Source organism: Mirounga angustirostris, unplaced genomic scaffold (assembly GCF_029215605.1).
Source record: "Mirounga angustirostris isolate CCGP_5_RB_7025 unplaced genomic scaffold, mMirAng1.0.hap1 SCAF_13, whole genome shotgun sequence".
Taxonomy (NCBI): domain Eukaryota; kingdom Metazoa; phylum Chordata; class Mammalia; order Carnivora; family Phocidae; genus Mirounga; species Mirounga angustirostris.
The window spans coordinates 31258033-31278114 of NW_026991721.1; the positions used below are offsets into that span (position 1 = coordinate 31258033).

General features: G+C 39.4%; 1 protein-coding gene across 5 annotated transcripts in view; it reads left to right on the top strand.

The window, feature by feature from the left end:
• CCDC34 (coiled-coil domain containing 34) overlaps window positions 1–20082 on the top strand; it is a 265852-nt gene that overhangs the window by 23387 nt on the left and 222383 nt on the right. For 3 of the 5 annotated variants that reach the window (XR_008507477.2, XR_008507475.2, XR_008507474.2), the window contains exons 6-7: window positions 1727–1770; window positions 3533–3599. Coding sequence is in view for 2 of the 5 variants with exons in the window: in XM_045893996.2 (XP_045749952.1) it covers window positions 680–897 (218 nt within the window). In the remaining 3 variants the exon portion in view is untranslated. Of the gene's footprint in view, window positions 1–679; window positions 1218–1726; window positions 1771–3532; window positions 3600–20082 lie in introns of those variants that run through there. The other 2 variants (XM_064576728.1, XM_045893996.2) reach the window with 2 other exon arrangements.

Genomic DNA, 20082 nt, shown 5'->3' on the forward strand with positions numbered 1-20082 from the left:
CCAGTGATTCTGAACAAGAGTTTTGATTCACTTTAGCTATAATGCAGTGTACCTTTTTTTTCTCTAAAGTTCAGTGTCTGACTAGGGAAAACTAGTACACAATCAGTGGTTTCCTAGATTGAGTTAAGAAAATGAAGATTTTAATCAGTTTAAGGGTTCTTTTTTTTTTAAAGATTTTATTTATTTATTTGACAGAGAGAGACACAGTGAGAGAGGGAACACAAGCAGGGGGAGTGGGGGAGGGAGAAGCAGGCTCCCCGCTGAGCAGGGAGCCCAATGTGGGGCTCGATCCCAGGACCCTGGGATCATGACCTGAGCCAAAGGCAGACGCTTAATGACTGAGCCACCCAGGCATCCCAGTTTAAGGGTTCTAAAAGTAATTTCTTAATAAAAATTTTATATGAGTTTTTATTTATATAGATTTTGACAACACTCTTTGGACTTATAGAATTATCATTTATATTTTAATTTTTACTTCGATACTTACTGTATTTGAAAAATGTTACTTGTTTGAAAATATGTTAGAGTTCAAATTTTAAATGGATTAAATTGGCTTGTCAGTGATATTTTGCCCTTTTGATACTATAACATTTTTCTAGAAATTTAAAAATAAGTAGTTTCTTTGATCTCAAGAAGTTTTTTCTTGTTTTGTTTTGTTCTGACTTTTTAATAATTTTAGATTTTTACAGTGGAAATTCTTATCCAGAACCAGCCTTTTATAATCCAATTCCATGGAAACCCATTCATATGCCTCCTTCCAAAGAAGCTAAGGACCTATCAGGAAAGAAGACTAAAAGGCCTGTGATAAGTCAGCCACACAGGTCATCATCCTCTCTGGTGGTTCAGAAAGCCAGAAGCAATCTTTGCCTTGGAACTCTGTGCAGAATACAAAGATAGTGGGTGTGGGAAATTGCATGCTTTTACCTGAAGCTATTTAATTTTAAAAGTAGAATCATTTTTTACTCCTCAGTCAACAGCTCAATATTTGATGTGATTATTGACACTTTCACATTTTTGCATTTGTATATGTTGTCCTTAGAGCTAATTGAAGAAAATGCTTTATACATTTTCATTTTTATAAGTCCTTCAAGGTTGATCTTGGCATTTTGTTTCACAGGATAAGTGACTGAAAATCTAACAATTGTGTTTATATTTAGCTTGTATTAAAACTACATTGTAATACCAATAAAACCAACAATTTGTGTTGTGTTCTTTCATACTCTGTGTTTGTGTTTATGAACATAGTAAGATTAAGCTTAAATTGTTCAAACAAGCATTTCTAAACTGCATACTCAAGATAACTCTTAGAAGAATTTAAATGGGTTAGACTCCTACAGAAATCAAAAACAGTCTTTGTTGATAACTTTTGGTGTATTTTTCCTTTGTAAATATTTTTAAATAAATAGAGGCATGTTTTATAACAAAGAAATGAGGGTTGAGTTTTTGAAAGGGAAATTTTAAAACATTGTTATATGCTCTGGATCTTAGATTGGTATGTAGCAATCTTGAGACACTAATAATATTTTGCTAAACTTTGTACAATTAGATGGTTAATTTTGAAATTAAGATTATCAGTACATTATTTTTTAATGTTAAAGGTTCAGTGGTATTTTATTGAAGCTGAGATCTTATTAGTAAATACATATTAAGGAAAGTAGTTCAAAGGATTACTAAAATAACACTCAGCACTTTTTACTAAATTTTAAAAGTCTGTATCTTTTTTTAGGAACCATCAAGAAATGAAGATTTGTTGTGGCAATATAAAGTTCAGTAAGTTCATTTAAAAATGATACCTGTGTAGAGCATATTCCATGTTTCTGCTAGGTTTGTCATCTGTCTAGTTTCTGGTGATGAATGTACAATGGTGATGACCCACGCAAAGAAACAGCAGTAGGATCTTTGAAGGGTATTCATGTCATCAGAGATCTAGGAAAATTCACTTCTAAGCAGAGAACAGTTTGGGAGGAGTCAGTAGGGTTCATTGGGTCAGAATATTGGTGAGATTTAGAGGCTTGACCATCCTTCTCAGAACCTCTTAGACACAATGATATTTCCAGGTGATCATTCCCTTGAACAAATTCACCTGTGTAGGGAAAATGTACAGTTAGCCAGAGTAGCAATAAACTTGGTTAAAAACAAAGCATACATAGGCCTGAATTCCTGGAGGTTTTATATATGTTTGTATTTAAGAAACCTTCAATTTTACACATAGATTAAGTCATTTAGGCAACTTTTAACTATAACTCTAATTCTAATCAGACTTTTTGTTCAGTCAATAATTACTTAGTTTGACCAATATTACAATAGTCCCCCCTTATCTGTGGTTTTGATTTCGGTGGATTTAGTTACCCGTGGTCAACCATAGTCCCAAAGAAGGGTAAGTACAGTATAATAAGTATTTTGAGAGAGAGACCACATTCACATAACTTATTAGAGTATATTATTATAATTGTTCTGTATTGTTAATCTCTTACTGTGCTTAATTTAGAAATTAAACTTCATCATAGGTGTGTATGTATAGGGAAAAACAGTATATATAGGGTTTGGTACTATCTGTGGTTTCAGGTGTCCACCAGAGAGGGGTCTTGGAACGTATCCCCACAGATAAGGGGGGGACTACTATAATCGAACATTTACTGTGACAGATGTTTTGCATATTGATTTAGGAATTTAAATGGCATATTTCTTTAATTCAGTCAACATTTACAGCCTAGCCAGGAAAACCTGTAACAGACTAAATACTATAATAGGAAGCTTAAAATCAAGTTCAAAGTTCATCTGGGAACATAGGGGAGAGAGAGTTCAGCCTGTGAAGGGATTAAGAACGTCTACAAAGAGGAGGTGACATTTGAGCTCATAAAATATAGACAGGGATTTTCCAAATGGTCATGAGGCTGACCATACTCATGGACATGCAGAGAGAAGTAGCTGGGAGAGAGTGGGGGTCAGAGTAAAAAGGCTCTGTGTATGCTGCAGAATTTGGACTTGATCTTATGGATGTGTGATGTCCTGTTTTACTACTCCAGTGATCCATTATAAAAAGATTTTGACTACCAAACTCATTTATTATTAAAATCCCATTTTATTAATCAAAAACTTCCATCAACATACCTGATTACCAGGAGATTAGTGTTTTAAACCTGAATCCATTTTTCTTGATATCAGGGTACTTGATATTTTAGGCATTACAAACCATAACATTTGAAATTTCTGTTGAGGTTTTTAAAATATCTCTGATTTCTACTACCACTGTGATTGGAAGTGCTCTGAAATATCTGGATAGCCTATAGTGTCAACAAAATCATGATCTGATAGAAAGAACACAGGTATTGTAGATCTGAGTCTGTGAGTCCTGGCTGTATATCTATGTGTCTGGAAGATGCCTTGTTTTTTTTTCAGTGTTCAATACCTTATCTAATTTAAAACTTAACATGGGGTTACAGAATAGTAAGTGGAAGTACCTAAAAATGCAAGTTTGTTTCTTTTTTGTATGATAATTCTGATAAGATGTACCAATATTCTTTTTCTTTAGTGATAATCGATTTATATAATAACTGACTTCGGTTAATGTACTGGTCTTGACTGAGGATATACCAACAGTAAGTTAACTTGTCAGTACTTGTCAGTGCTCATTTACCCCTAGGCTAAAAGTAAAAAGTGAATACTGTTTTCATTTTCTTCAGATTGATTCAATTAATACTTATTGAATACCTACTATGGGCTAGGTGCTGGAGTTCATCTGTGAATAAGAGGGCCCCCTTCACCCTCGTGCGATCTTATGTGACAGTGATAGGAAACATATTAAACATGTAAACAAACAGCATTTTATTTGGCTCTGGATGCTATAAAGAAAATACGATAGAATATTGGGCTAAGTTGTAACTGGGTGGAGGAGGAAGTGCTACTTTAGATGGATGGGCTTCTCTGAGGTGGTAATATGCAGCTTAGCCTTCCTAAAATCTGGGGAAAGAGATTCCCTGTCAGAGGGAACAGCCAGTAGAGAGGCCCTAAAGCAGAAACGAATTTGCGGGGCACCTGGGTGGCTCAGTCGGTTGGGCATCTGCCTTCAGCTCAGGTTGTGATCTTGGGATCCTGGGATTGGGCCCCACAATGGGCTCTCTGCTCAGCAGGGAGTCTGCTTCTCCCTTTGCCCACCCCTCCCACCCTCCTCCCTCCTTGTGTTCTCTGTCTCAAATAAATCTATAAAGAAAAAAGAAAGAAAGAAATGAATTTGCTATGTTTGAAAAAAGGCCAGTGTGCCTGGCGTGGAGCAAGTTATGGGGAAAATAGTAGGAGTTAAGGTTGGAGGGCCAGATCACATATCCTGAGTTCACTAGTTCAAATTTTATTCAAATTGTATTGAGAAGCATCTGGAAGGTTTTAAGGAGGGAATTGATGTGATCTGATTTATACTTGGAGATTACTCTGGCTGCTGTGAGGAAATTAGCTTGTTGGGGACAAAGAATCAAGGCAGGGAAACTCATGGGGAGGATTTTGCAGTATCCAGGAAAAAATCATGATAGTTTGGAGTAAGGTGGCAGCAGCAGCATGGTAGGAAGTAGAGATGGATTTGGGATATATTTTGGCAGTGGGACAAGCACGACTGCTAACATTTGGATGTCAGGTTGAGGGAAGGAGGAAAAATCAGATACGACTTCTAGTTTTTAGGCCTGATAACTGGGTGAATGATGATAACTATTATAGAAATCAGAAGATGTGGTAGGAGCAGAGGCATGGCTGAGATGAGGAGAGAGGAGTCCTTAAGGATTCTGACTGGTTTACAGTACCAACTTAATAACCTGGTGGAGAGGGCAGTTAGATATTTGTGCCTGATGCTCAGGGGGCAGCCAGGATTGGAGATATAAATTTAAGCAACATCAGTACGTAGGTGGTATTTAAAAGCATAGGGAGGTTACCTAGGGAGGGTTTAGGTAGTAAAAAGAGAGGGCTCGGTATCCCAATATTTAGAAATTGAACAGCCAGCAAGGATCCTGCAAAGGAGCATTCGGTGAAGTCGAAGGAAACCCAGTGGGGTATGACGTCCCAAAAGACATGGGAAGTGTTTGAAGCAAGGAGCTACGAAGTCTGTTCAGTGCTGCTTGAGAGATAAGGAAGAGCTGGAAAGAGCCTTCATAAATGGCCGTGGTAAGATGAAGGAAGGCCATTATTGACCTCAATATTGAAAACTTTGTGTATTGCTAACAGTATTCTGTGTGCTTTTGTGTGTGCTAACTTTTTTAGTCCTCACAAGAACCCTATGAGACAGTTACTTTTGTTATCCCCATTTTATAGCTGAGGGAATTGAGACAGACAAGTTATGCTGCTTTTATACCTAGTGAGTCACAGAACAGGGATTGGAACTCAGGAGGTCGAAGTCCAACAACCATATTCTGTTTCCCTCCTATATAATATGTATGATAAGAAAAAGTAGTATGAAACCACAATCAAAGTAAGTTGAGAGAATGGCAAGTGAGAATGTGTAGATTGTATGTCAAGACAACTCTTGAGAGAAGTTTTGTGGAGAGGAGATATATGGGATGGGAGCTGGCAGAGAACATAGGTCAAGGACATTGTTTTGCTTAAGATGGGTGATCTTAAACATGTTTCTGTGCTGATGTTGATGATCAGGGTAAAAGAGGGGGCTTGAAGAGTAAGGAGAGATCAAGGATGGTTTTAGGAATGCAATTCTTAAATGGCTTATGTGGAAGCAAGGAATTTTCCTCCCTGCTGACCAGAGAAAACACAGTGTATTGGTTCATATGTAGCTGGATTAATGCATTGGTGGTAGGAGGGTGAGAGAGGTAGTTCTTCTCTGATAGCTTCTGGGTTCTCAATCAAGTATGAAAGGGAAGCAAGTAGAGGGATACAAGAAGTTACCTCAAGTAGGAGAGATAACGGAGAGGTAATAGAGAATGAGCATCTTGCCAAGGGGAGAACAAATGTACCAGAGAAATTAATAGGACTTGATGGGCAGTGTTGTTTGCCATTTGATATTTTTGGTCCAATTTTGGACCAATTAGCAGAACTCTATTTTATTCCATTTCTAGGGAGAAGTTTAGCTACTTGGGATTAGGAGCAGAGTAAGACTTTATTAGGGTTGGACAAGTAGAGCAAATAGAATGGAGGGAGAAAGAACAAAGCATTTAAAGAGTGTTTTCCAGGGAGTGATTATAGCACTGAAACATGGTATTTTTTTTTTTTTAAGATTTTATTTATTTATTTGAGAGAGACAATGAGATAGCGAGAGCATGAGAGGGGGGAGGGTCAGAGGGAGAAGCAGGCTCCTCGCTGAGCAGGGAGCCTGATGCGGGACTCGATTCCAGGACTCCGGGATCATGACCTGAGCCGAAGGCAGTCGCTTAACCAACTGAGCCACCCAGGTGCCCTGAAACATGGTATTTAACAATGGATGGTGGATGGTGAGGAAGAGGTTTTCAGTTGATGAGTGTTTCCAGTGCTCTTGCAGAATGTTGGGTTGGAGGTTCTTGAGGGAAGCTGGAGAGGTAGGAGCTTGTAGTCAGATGATGGTAGTGACAAGATCTTGACTATGACCATGGCAGTGGGTGGTCCACATGGAGTATATTGATGGAATTGAGAAAATTAAGAAAACAACAGGCCAGGATTTGGGGAGACTTTTTTTATATGGATATTCAAATTGCCAGGAATTATGACAGTAATGGTAGAGAGAAGATAGTGAGCTGGGTGCTGGGATTTCAGTAACTAGGGTAACTTAACCATATGACAGTCAAAAAGAGCAGTATTGGCTAGTGTGTTCAGATGACATATTCAGAAGAGCTGGGAGTTTTGAAGGGGTTAGGAGATAAAGTGGTTTGAAAGTGGCATTGGGGATTAGGGTAGGTAGGGAAAACACCTACCCATTGACTCCAAGCCTTGAGGTGTAGCCTGAAAGGAGGGGCACTGTAAAGAGAGAGCATTATCAGTCCACTGCAGGCATGCAAAGCTTTTAAAAGCATGGCAATAGCAGGATGGTTTGGGCAGGGTGGGTAGGGAGTAGAGACCAAAGACAGAGCCACCAGTAATGATATTGTGGAACCAGTCCCCAGAGAGGTGACAGGATCAGATGAGGACAGTAGGTATAGAGAGGAGGAGTGTGTGAAAAATCTATCCAGAGTAGAATTGGAAAGGGTTGTTTCAGAGCGAACTTCTCACTACCTTCATGGTCCTGTCCCTGGGGGAATATTTACTTGTATTATTTCTTTGATAATTTCCTCCCCACAGCATTCTCTGTTCCTTTTTTCTGCAGTTTGTTTAGGCAGTTGTTAGTGTTCCTGAATCAATTCTCTAATCTTTTTTTAAGGTTTTTTTTTCCCTTGAATCTCTGTCCTGCCCCACCCCCCACCCCCTCCAGGAAAGGGACCAAGATTTCTTTGATGTCATCTTCTAACTCTTGGGTAAGGTTTTTATGGCTACCTCATTTTAAATTCCAAGCATGCTCTCTTTCTTCTGTTTATTCTTTTTCATAGCATCCTATACTTATTTTATGGATGTAATATCTTTTCTCATCTCTAAGGACATTAATTGCATTTTTCCCCTTCTTAATTGGCTGTGTTTCCTCCGGGTGCCTTTTTTCCCTTCATTTTCTCTTTTTCGATCCTCAGATCCCTGTCTGACATTTATGTTCATACTATGAATCTGTTCAGACTTAAGAATAGGGCATTAAAAAGGCTGTGTAGAAGCTGTGTGGGCACAGGCAGGGCTTGTTGATGGTGGATTTTATTTGCTGTTGAGGAAACCTCCAAATACTTGGAAGTCTTCTCCTTAGTGTATTCAGTTTCTAAGAGAAGAATCTTCTAATCTTCCTGGGGGATATAAGCCAGCTGCCAGTTTTCCTGAGTAGAGTTTGGGAAGGTGGCTCTGCATTTCCCTGTTCATTATGTGAACTACCACTTCAGGGTGTTTCAGCCCAGCTAGGGCATGAGCTCTCCTTGGTACCTGGGGTCTCCATGTGCAATTTCTGTAGCCACCCCCCCCCACAGTATCTATTTCAGCTTTTGGAAACCTTTAAACAGTAAAAGAGAAAAGGAAAAAAGGTACCTGGAGGGAACAGCCAATTTGAAAAGAAGAAAAAAAATGCAACTATCATTAGTATTCTTAGAAATGATTTAAAAAATGCCACATCCATACTGTCCTAACTGGGTTATTTTGCCTCCATCCACTTTCTGCCTTCTAACAATGCACTGAAATCTGTAGTTAGCTACTGTATTCCCTTCTGTTCTCCTTGTGCTTGTGGATTTGTACCTTTTTCTTTTTGCTTAAAGAAATTCCTTTGCCATCATTTTAGCAGAGGTTGGGGAGGGAACAGAGGTAATTGCGTTTGATTAATCTGCTGTTTAATTGGAAATCCTAAGTTTAGATGTGAGCATGTTGGCGTAAGGGTTCTTGTGGAGACACCGGTTTGTTGCCCAGGTGAGAAATTTAGTTTGGCGATAGGTATTTAGACCTCCTCAGTTTAACATAATTATCAAAGCCATAACATTTCCCCAGGAAAGTTTGAAGCATGGCATTCATTCATTCAACATATACTTACTAAGTGCCTATCATGTGCTGGCAGGGAGAAGATGGGCTAGGCTGGAATGTAGGGAACTGACATAAAGATAAGGTAGTGGGAAAGAAGCCACTGGAAGAGCAATGGGAAAGGTATGGAAGTGCTCCATTAGGGTTCAGATGGAATGAAGGAAGCCTTCTGGGAAAGGTATGGAAGTGCTCCATAAGGGTTCAGATGGAATGAAGGAAGCCTTCTATTTGATTATTCCATTCGTATTTATTGAATTTCTAGCACAGTGCTAGATTCTGGGGTAGAATGGTCAACAAGACTGACCTGATCTTAGATCTGTTAGAGTTTACATTCTAGTGAAGGTAGAGTTAAACCAGGACCAACCTTAAAGCATGAGCTATGTGGGCACATCAGGAGGGAGCTAACTTTGTTGGGGGTCAGGAAACACTTCCAAGCGGAAGTGATTAATCTGGGACCCAGTTTTGAGTCCCTGAATAAACGAAACTTAGCATTTAATCATTTTGGAGCCTGGAGAGGAAGGAATGGGCCTAGAACAGGAATGATTCCACATGTAACCTTTCTTTCTTTCTTTCTTTTTTTTCTTAAGATTTTATTTATTTATTTGGCAGAGAGAGAGACAGAGTACAAAAAGGGGGAGCAGCGGGCAGAGGGAGAGGGAGAATCAGACTCCCTGCTGAGCAGGGAGCCCAACGAGATGTGGGACTTGATCCCAGGATCCCAGGGATCATGACCTGAACCAAAGGCGGATGCCTAACTGACTGAGCCATCCAGGCGCCCCTCACATGTAACCTTTCTTTCAAAGATGAAGGATAGATCATACAACAGCTTTTGAAAATCAAAGGGCCTTTCAGATGGATTGTATACATTGACACACTCTACAACATTACAAAGGAAATTTCTAGAATTTTAGCCATTTCTACAGAAAAATCTTAAAATATTCCATGGAAAAGTAAACCTTGAAGTTTGATGATTAAAAATAGACCATCTGTGGCTTCAGGGTCTGAAGTATTACAGATGGACTATTTATTTAAAAAATGAATTGCTAGTGATCTAATTAGCAATTCAGAGGTTGGACTCTCACAGACTTGCTTACTGTGTTACCCAGGGCCCAGGTGAAGAACAAAGTATAGAGTAGTTTACATTACACTAACAAATTGCACTTTATGACTTAAACTAAAAACTAATTTTTCTTTTTTCAAAAAAGGAAACATAGCAAATAATATTCAAGTGTTTACCATGACCATTAGTATTCTAAATTAAATTCGTATGTGGGCTGGAGAAAAAATAAAACACATGAGGTTCCTTTGCAGTGAATATTTACCTACTGTTGTTAATGGCAGTCTGCCTGAAAATTTTTCAGAAAGGGCAGTAGTGTCTTGAATTTCCTCTTAAAATTGGAAGGGGGTAGGAGGAACACTTGAAAGGGAAAATAAAATAATTATCTGTCAATAGGGAGAAAGTTGTACCTTATGTGCGGAAGAAAAAAGTTGGCAAGGAACACTGCCCTTTTCTTTCCCAGAAACCACAGAGCCTCCTCCTTTCCCTTTCTCATTCACCTGCTCTAAGCTGATGGAACTAGCACATGAACTTGGAAAAAAAGGAGGAGCCTCTCCCTTCCCACCAGCTTCATGGTCCTGGGAACCACCTGAGGGCCAGAGGGAGATGGAAGCAATCTTTGTTTCTCTTTGGTGCCGTGGGAGTGGAGTGTTTTCAACTTTAGTTTGAATAAATTTACCAAAACAACCATACAGCGCCTACCTGTCTATGACTCCTATTCCCTCAGCCCAGAGCTTTCCTCTGTTGGTGTGGGCTGAGATGCAAAGTGCCCACGTAGGTAAATCTAAAAGGCAAATCTTAAAAGTGTATGTTAAAATAGAGGAAGTTCTCACCAATTTATTTAGCTATCCAGATTGGATTTTTTTTTTTTTTAAGTAGGCTCCATGCCCAGTGTGAAGCCCAGTGTGGGGCTTGAACCCATCACCCCAAGACAAGATCCGACCAAGAATCTGACGCCTAACCTACTGAGCCACCCAGGCACCCCATTATTTAGCTGTCCAGTGAAGACATGAGACTAGACGATCATGAAGGTCCCTTTCTGCACTGTTTCTGTTATTCTGTGTGGTTCGTTTTTGCATTTGTAGAATGAGGACTTGGTCACTGCTTATCCCTAGTAAGGATGGTAAGGGCAACAACATCTCCCTCTTAGATTGTGACGAACACGACTTACTTGAGGAAGCCTTCCTTTGGTCCATGCTCAGGTTCTGCCAGGAGGCAGCCTGGCTTAGGGGAGTAGTAGACTCCCTGAGTTTTGAATATAAGCTCTGCTCCCTATGCTATGGGAATCAGACAAGTCTCTACCTCTCTAAGCCTTGGTTTATTCTTCTAAAAAACGGACCTAATAATACTTTCTCCAGAAGTTGGTTGCAAAGATGAATATACCATGTAAAGTACCCAGCACAATGTGTGACACATAGAAGATGCTTTATATAATATTTTATGTATCTTTTTATAATGGAAGTAGTTTTTACTTCCTGACAGTAGAGTAAATAAGGATACACATTTCCCAACAAGTTGTACAATTAAGGAGAATTACTTACCCATGCTACTATCATGTTTTCTTCGTCATGATGCCAATTTGTAATTTTTTCATAAAACATTTGGCCTTTGAAAGTAGTTGTAGTGTTCAGATAGGTGTATGCTTTATGGGAGTTTTTAATGTAAAGGGTTTCTTTGTTAAGATTGTGTAGAAATCTTCCATATGAATTTGATGTGGGAAATTCAGGCATATTTTGACTTTCAATTTGAAGCTTTGCTAATATGCTTCTTGGAAGCTCATTTAAGTTATCTTTGGCTGAAATTATGGAGAGTTGTTTCCCATATTTCATAAGAATCAAATAGGAAAATTAATTTAAAAAAAGTTAAAACCTTGTATGTTAGTTTGGATCCTCTGAAAAACAGACACCAAGACAGGATTAGTCATTCAAGAGATTGTTTGAGGAGTAGCCTGTAAGAGAAATGGGGAGGGAGCCAGAGGAGCCAGGAGAGCTATCAGACCATGATGTAGGTCTGACCTACATGTGGAGGACAGAAGGAAAGAAGAAAGCCTGGAAGAAAGAGGCTTAGGTTGCAGTGAAGTTCTAGGAAAAGTTCAGCACAGCTGATGAGGCCCCCAAACCATGTTGCCCATCAGAGAGTCCACATCTTGTAGTTACGGATCTGGCTTAGAGTCTCTGCTGCTCAGTCATGGGCTGGGAGCCACGTGTGGGAAGAGTAGCCTTGGTTAGAACTCAGTGGTAGATTCAGAGCACTGCATCTGGGGCCCTTGGTCAATTATGCTTCTTTATTTTATTTTATTTTTTTTTAAGATTTTGTTTATTTATTTGAGAGAGAGAATGAGATAGAGCATGAGAGGGGGGAGGGTCAGAGGGAGAAGCAGACTCCCCGCTGAGCAGGGTGCCCGATGCGGGACTCGATCCTGGGACTCCAGGATCATGACCTGACCGAAGGCAGTGGCTTAACCAACTGAGCCACCCAGGCGCCCCGGTCAATTATGCTTCTGACAGTAAATCTGACAGGCCCATTTACATGGCCTTCACACTTTCACGTACTTCCATAGCCCATGTTACAAAGCTTTATGACCTACCTAGTTAATGTTTTCCTCAAGTATTAGTGTCACAAAATGATCAAAAAGAAACATGTAATGCTGCACTGAGATACACCTGATGGATTTGTCCAGTGTTAGAAACATGGGCTTCGGGCGCCTGGGTGGCTCAGTTGGTTAAGCGACTGCCTTCGGCTCAGGTCATGATCCTGGAGTCCCGGGATCGAGTCCCACGTCGGGCTCCCTGCTCGGCGGGGAGTCTGCCTCTCTCTCTGACCCTCCCCCCTCTCATGCTCTCTATCTCATTCTCTCTCTCAAATAAATAAATAAAATCTTAAAAAAAAAAAAAGAGCCCAAAGTTCTTTTAAAAAAAAAAAAAGAAACATGGGCTTCATCCATCCTCAACATCCCTCTTCCACATGTTCAACCCCAGCCAGTCAGCAACTGAGTTCTGCTGATTTCACTCCCTAAACCAGTGACTCCTTCCACGTGTCTGCACTTTAGAATCATCTGGGGATCTTTTAAAAATTCCAAAGGCCAGGCCATATCCAGATTAATTAAATCACAAGCTTTTTTTTTTTTTTAAGCTTCCCAAATGATTCCAGACAAGTTTGGAAACCGATGTCTTATTTCCAAACCTGACTTCTCTCCATCCCAACTACCATGGCCTTAGTCATTCCTCACTTGGATGACTGACCAGCTTCCTATTTAGTCTCTGTGCTTCTAATCTTCTCCCCCTCATATGTATCCTATCCACAGAAACCTATTGACCTCCCAGAAATGTACATCTTACTGTGTCACTATTCTGTTTCCAGCTCTCCCACAGCCCCTCACATCTAAAGCATTGCTTCTCAACCCTTTCCTCCCCCTGCCTCCACAGCATCCACCAGCATAACACACGTCCTCAATGAGTATTATACATGGTGATTTTCAACCTATTTGGACATGTTATGTTCCCCCTCGGGAAGGAGTGTCTGAACATTGGAGGACTCATAGTCTGGGCAACTTGAAAAACACTTTCTCCACCATCCCTTTTCTTCCCTGCCCCCTTCCTCCATTCCTGATGTGTGCTCTCCTGCTAAGGGGCTTAAACCTTAATATGGAATACAAGACCACCTTTTGATCTGGTGCTATCTCCCTGATCCCATCTTTCACCTGTTACTTAAGGTGAGTAGTACATAAGTAAGTCATAAGTACTTATGTTCCCAACTTATGAAAGTTCTTGGTATAAACCATGTTGTTCCCATCTTTTATGCCTTTAATTATTTCTGTCCCCTCTTTCTGGAATGCCTCGCCTTTAGCTTCTCCAGCAGTGCTTTCCCTTTTAAACTAACTTGAAGTTTTAAAAGCAACCATTAAGTCTCAACTTTGTGGTTACCTCGGCAAAGTCTTTTCTGACTCACTACTCCAGCCAGGTTGGGACCCTTCTTTCCTTATCAAGAACCCTGTGTACTTATTTTATTAATTTTGCAATGTTGCACTGGCATTAGCTGTTTTAAGGGATCTAGATTCACTGTTCTCTTTTTCTAGAATTACAATTTTTGTAATTATTTTATTTCATTTACTGTGAGATTTTGAACCCACATAATTTGGAGCAGGGCATTATGATTAACAGAAGCTAGAATCATAAAATATCAATATTGGAAGGGACTTTTAAAGGTAATTTTGTTCAATCACAAAAGTTTTGTTTGTTTTACATTTAATAAATTTGAGGAGGATGCTATTTATCCAAATGGAAATATCCCTGCATATTTTGGGAATACAAAATTATAATACATGCTGGAGAAATCAGCAGAAAAGGGTGGATGAAGCCTCCAAGGGAAAGAGTATAGACAGAAAACAAAGGACAGATGACCCATCATTGGACAACACTTGCCTTCAGAAAACATGAAGTGATTAAGAGATGCCAGTTCAGAAGACAGAAGATTTGTAGGAGAACCAGTGTGGTGTTATAAAAACCAGAGAAAGGAGTATTTTAAGAAGCAGGGAGTGACCGTGGGGCCAGTACTCTGAGAGGCTCAGATAGCAGGGGTCCTATAAAGTTCCTTTCAGATATGATGCCTGCTCCTAGGAAGCAATATCTACTGAGGAAGAATATGAACCTCCAAGAAATCAGATTGGACAAATTTACCTCTTCTGCCAGAATCTAAACCTAAGTAGTTCTTGCCCTTTTTTTGGGACTCAGAGACTTTTGACAATTGGATAAAATCTACTGACTTTGTCCTCAGAAAAATGCATATAAGTGCACATACACATACAATTTTATGTACAATTTCTCATAGTTCATTCTATTACCTACCCCAAACTATCCCTACTCAAGCTTCTCCATGGAACCCCACATTAACAGACATTGTTCTGCTGTCAGGTACTTGGGTGATGATGACAGGTGATATATTTGAGGATTAAGAACTATTTCCCCCTGCTCAAATCTGAGGTGAACAAAACCTGTAGAGGTCTTAGAAATTCTGTTTTGCTTTTCCCTTCTAAGGAGCACTAGACTGAGTAGAGGTATTCCTAGGTGCTTCCAAGACTGCCCAATCTGCAGATTGTCCATTTTCCTGGATTCCTGTCTGTTGACTAATCATGTCACTCATTTAGGCTTGCTAGCCACTGTACCTTGGCTTTTGAAAAGGCCTCCTTCTGATTTTTAACCAGCGACCATGACTTAACCTCATTTCCACCGGGCTGGCTTCTGACTTCCACTTCTTTTAAATGACTCACCCTCATTTATTCCCTTTTCAAATTAAAGAATTCAGAGAGGCAATGAAAACATTCTGGCTTGCAGAAATGGAAAAATTGTTGTTTAAATTTTTATGGGAAAGGGAGCAGAGTTACAGTCAACCTTTACCAATCTCAGCCCAATAGGATTGCAGTGACATGGAAAATTCAAAGCATTGGACAATTTAAAAATACTAAATTTGTGATTTGTATTATGGAAGTTATTTCTGTACCTGTTTTTTCTGCTTTTCTTAGAAATGTTTTCACAATAACTAGCGGAGGCCTGGGTGGCTCAATTGGTTAAGCATCTGACTTCGGCTCAGGTCATGATCTCAGGGTCCTGGGATCAAGCCCTGCATTGGGCTCACCGCTCAGTGAGGAGTCTGCTTCTTCCTCTCCCTCTGCCCCTCCACCTGCTGTCAAATAAATAAAATCTTGAAAAAAAGAAATGTTTTTACAATAACTAGATGGAGAATGGAAGTGGACATGTTGGGAAATTGCCCTGGGATACCACATGTACTTTGTTTGATCCATACTTGTTAGTAATGGGAACTGGGTATCTATTCAAAAGAGAATTTTAGACTTTGATAAATAATAGCAATTTCTTAAAGTGGAACATGAACTTTGGATGAAAAAAAGTAAAAATAGTGTGAAAAAATATTAGTCTAGAAATGATTATTTTAGTCAATTGTATATTGGATTTTTAAAGGGGCATGAGTCTGGATAAGTAATTAAAAATGCTGCCCCCCTGCACAATGAGATTTTTAGGGTGATGGGCCTGGTCTGTATGGTCCTGTGGTGTTGAATTACATAACTCTCTACATTTTTCAAAACTCATAGAATTGTATACCATAAGAATAGCTTTTACTGCCTGCAAAAAAACAAAACACCCAGGATGTCAGGGAAATTCAGGATGGAAAGCAGACTGTGACAAATGAACCTAGCTATATTACAAATATAGGGCATAGTCTCCCTGAAGGGGATGGGAAAGAAAAGAGTTGACCCAGGGTGCCTGGGTGGCTCAGTCATTAAGTGTCTGCCTTTGGCTCAGGTCATGATCCCAGGGTCCTGGGATCGAGCCCCACATCGGGCTCCCTGCTCAGCGGAAAGCCTGCTTCTCCCTCTCCCACTCCCCCTGCCTGTGTTCCCTCTCTCGCTGTGTCTCTCTCTGTCAAATAAATAAAATCTTTAAAAAAAAAAAAAGAGTTGACCCAAATAACTAAGGAAAACAGTGTTTTGCCTAGATTCTGTAAGGATAAAGGCAAAAAGAACTGTACGAAACCACTGGCAAATTTGTTTCTCTCAGAGTTACGGTTTAGCAATTCTGACACCATTTTACATATTTGCCAGGGTTGAACAAATATGTAAATATATTGTAGATGATAAGAATCTGGTGCCGGGTTCTTTATTGTCAAAGAAAAAAAGGTAACAAATAACGTGGGATGGGGTGGGGGCTAGGGTTTCCTATATGAACAGGTCGGTACAGATATAAATATTGATACGTGTATTTGCAGTGGCTACTATAATGTACGTATTTCCCAGCTCTCTTCCTTGGAAGGGCTGAGAAGCAGTGGCACCCAGTAGCGACAAGCACACCCAAGATCTTGTTTTCTTAATGCTAGTCTTCGAAAGAAGGAGCCAGGATTCCTTGGACAAATGGCTGATTGTTTTTAGGACTGGAACAGGAAAGAGACAAATGAACCTGGAGTGTCTTATAGTATCAGAAAGTAAAGAGGTGGGGGGAAGAGGGAATGAAGGCATGTCAGAAGGACACAGGGACCAACCAAAAGAAGCTGCTAATGGCCAAAGCTGGAACAATTTGAGTAATAAAATAAAGCCATTGGATTATAATCTAAAAGATAAAATAAATATCCATAGATTCATGTCCATAAAGATTGAATAAATAAGTAAATAAATGTACAGGGTGGGGAGGGACAAATCTTATCTACAAGGAATGAGGGAAATAGAAATCAGTAGAAATCACCATTAGAACACCGTGGTAGTAACTGCTACAGGCAAGATCCCTTGATGAATGCCAAAGTCAGCCCATGAAGCTTTGACGATAGAGTATTTGCATAGGTTCAAACTGTCTCCCCTCCAACTATCATTCACTGCTGTAGTGGTTTTCACGTATTTATAAATGTTTTGATATTCTCCCTTCCAGGAGGTGGAAATTAATTCCTTTCCCTTTAACTGTGGTCTGTACTTAGTGTCTCACTTCTAGGGAAGCGAATGTAGAGAAATTTGGCAGACAGGCACCTCAACCAAGTGATCAAGGTTAATATTACAGGTTGATATACAGACTTCCTGATACAGTGCAACTGGAACTGCAACTTCACCTCTATGGGTTCTTCCCTCAAACCCATAACCTCAGTCTAATCATGAGAAAACATCAGACAAACCTGAACGGAGAGACATGGTACAAAAAACCTAACCACTACTCTTCAAGTCAAAGTTATAAAAGATGAGGAAAGGCTGAGAAGCCATCACAGATTGAACCTACAGAAAAAACTAAATGCAATAAAGTACCCTGGATTGGTCCCTGGAACAGAAACCTGAATAAATTCTACAGTGTAGTTAATAGTATTGTACCAATGTTAATTTCTAAGTTTTGATATATGTACCATGGTTATACAAATGTTTATAAATGGTTGTATAAATATACCATGGTTATAGCTAAGGGAAAGATGAGTGAAAGGTATATGGAAACTCTTAATACTATGTTTTTCAATTTTTTTGTAAATCTAAAGTTACTTTAATATAAAAAGTTAAAAAAAAATGCTGCTCCTGAAATTCATATTTACAAATTCAGAGCCTTTGGTTTTTTTTGTTGTTTATTTTATTTTTTTTAAGATTTTATTTATTTTTTGACAGAGACAGCAAGAGAGGGAACACAAGCAGGGGGAGTGGGAGAGGGAGAAGCAGGCTTCCCGCGGAGCAGGGAGCCTGATGCGGGGCTCGATCCCAGGACCCTGGGATCATGACCTGAGCTGAAGGCAGCCGCTTGACGACTGAGCCACCCAGGCGCCCTTTTTGTTTTATTTTTATAAATACCATGTATTTTGCTATTTTTCTCTTCTAACATGATTTGGTAGAAGAGCATTTAAATGTAGTTATTAATACCTGGAATTTATTTAAAGTAAGGGCTTTAGTCCACTTTATTATAGGTCTTAAAAACAAAATAAAGTCAAAGTGAATAATGATCAAGACTAAAGCAAGTCACGTTATGAATGTGCACAGACAGCTACATTGCATTCAATATAAGGCTTTTGCTGAGGAGAGAAGAACTTGTGTTTGGAATATTTTCAACAGAGTATCATTCCCAGAGAAAAATGCATAATTTTGAATTAAATACATGAAAGGAAACCAATTTCATGGTGTCATTGGGGGAGAGAAACAGTCTTTTTCTTGTCATAGCATCTTCTGTATTTGTGTATATATAATATATATATATGTGTTTAGGCAAACCAAATTGTTCTTTTGATTAATCTATCTCTAGTAATTTGAAATAATGAAACAATATAGTGAGCTTATAGACTATTAAAAAATAGTCTGATTTAAATTGGAATGGGCTATGCCAGAAGTTGCAAGTTCCATGGGCTGTGGGCTGCATTTAGCCCTGGGTATATTTTCATTGGCTGCCACAGTTTAAATTTTTTGAGGTAGTTGTCAGTATGTATGTATGTATGTATGTATGTATTAAGATTTACTTAGAGAAGAGAGAGAGTGTGAGAGCATGAGTAGGGGGAGCAGAGGGAGAAGGAGAGAGTATCTCAAGCACACTCCCTCTTGAGATTGACCCGGGGCTCAGTCTCATGACTCTGAGATCACAACCTGAGCCGAAACCAAGAGACGCTTAACAGACTGCGCCACCCAGGCGCCCCTTGCCAATATGAGTTTTCACATAAAAACCTGAGTTTTCATTCTCTCTCAAACAGTAAGATCTGACAACACTGTGCATCCATTCTGCCATGGTGGCCCTTGGTAAGGACTGGCTGATGGATGCCTGTTCTAAGGTGTGCCCTTTCTAGTTTGCCACATTTCCTTTGTTGTTATTGTATATAGATTTTTAAAAATTGAAGTGAAATTTACATAACAGAAAACTATTTCAAAGTGAACAATTCAGTGATATTTAGTATCTTTGCAATGTTGTGCAACCATTGCCTCTAGTTCCAAAACTTTTCATCATCCCAAAAGAAACTCCATTCTAATTAAGCAGTCACTCCCCATTCCCTGCTCCTGGTAGCCCCTGGCACCTACTTATCTGCTCTCTGTCTCTTTGGATTTACTTCTCCTGGATATTTCATATAATATGTGACCTTTTGTGTCTAACTTCTTTCATTTAGCATAATGTTTTCAAGGTTCATCAGTGTTAGAGCACTTACCAGTACTTCTTTCCTTTTATGGCCAAATAATATTCCACTGTTTTGGGTACATACCACATTTTGTTTATCCATTCATAGGTTGTGGACAATTGGTTGTTTCTAACTTTTGAGTATTATGCATAGTGCTGCCATCAACATCTATGTACAGGGTTTTGTTTGAATAAATATCATATTTTTAATATTTTCTATGGATATTAATCTTGTTTCCGTCACACTTCTTGCATTGCCTATTGCCTCCCACCCTGGTCTGCTTTATTTACTTGCTTTCTCATCCTGTTTCCATTGGCTTTTGTATTTCTGTTTTCTGGTATGTAAATGGGGGTGGGCATATGCATTTCCTCCATTTCCATACTTTCTTCCAGCCCAGAACTTGAACTAATTAATGAAAACCTTTCTTCGTTGTTGTTTTTTTTTTTTTTTTAATGTACCTCTACACTAGATTTCTTTGTCTTTTCTTCCTCAGCTTTGATCATTGTCTGGTAAATATTGATTGTGGTTAAGGATTGTTCTATTTTCCTCTATTTTTCACGTTAAAAATCGGACAGTTTTAGAAGATCTAAAATTGGGGATAGAGCTTTGCCCCTTTTATAGTAAGCAGTGCCTTTATATATGCATCTGGGTTTAATTATAGTTGGCATCTCTGAACTCTGAGGGAAATTATGCATTGCTGAGATGTCATGTGTTTCTGGCAGTCTAAGAGTATAATCACTCAAATGTAAAGTCACTCCTCTGGTTTTCTTTAACCTGGCCTCAAGGTCTATCTTACCTCCCTCTCCCTGCCACTGAACTCCTGGGAGGGCCTCTTTCACTTCAATCCCTATCTGCTCTTCCTCTGATTTGCC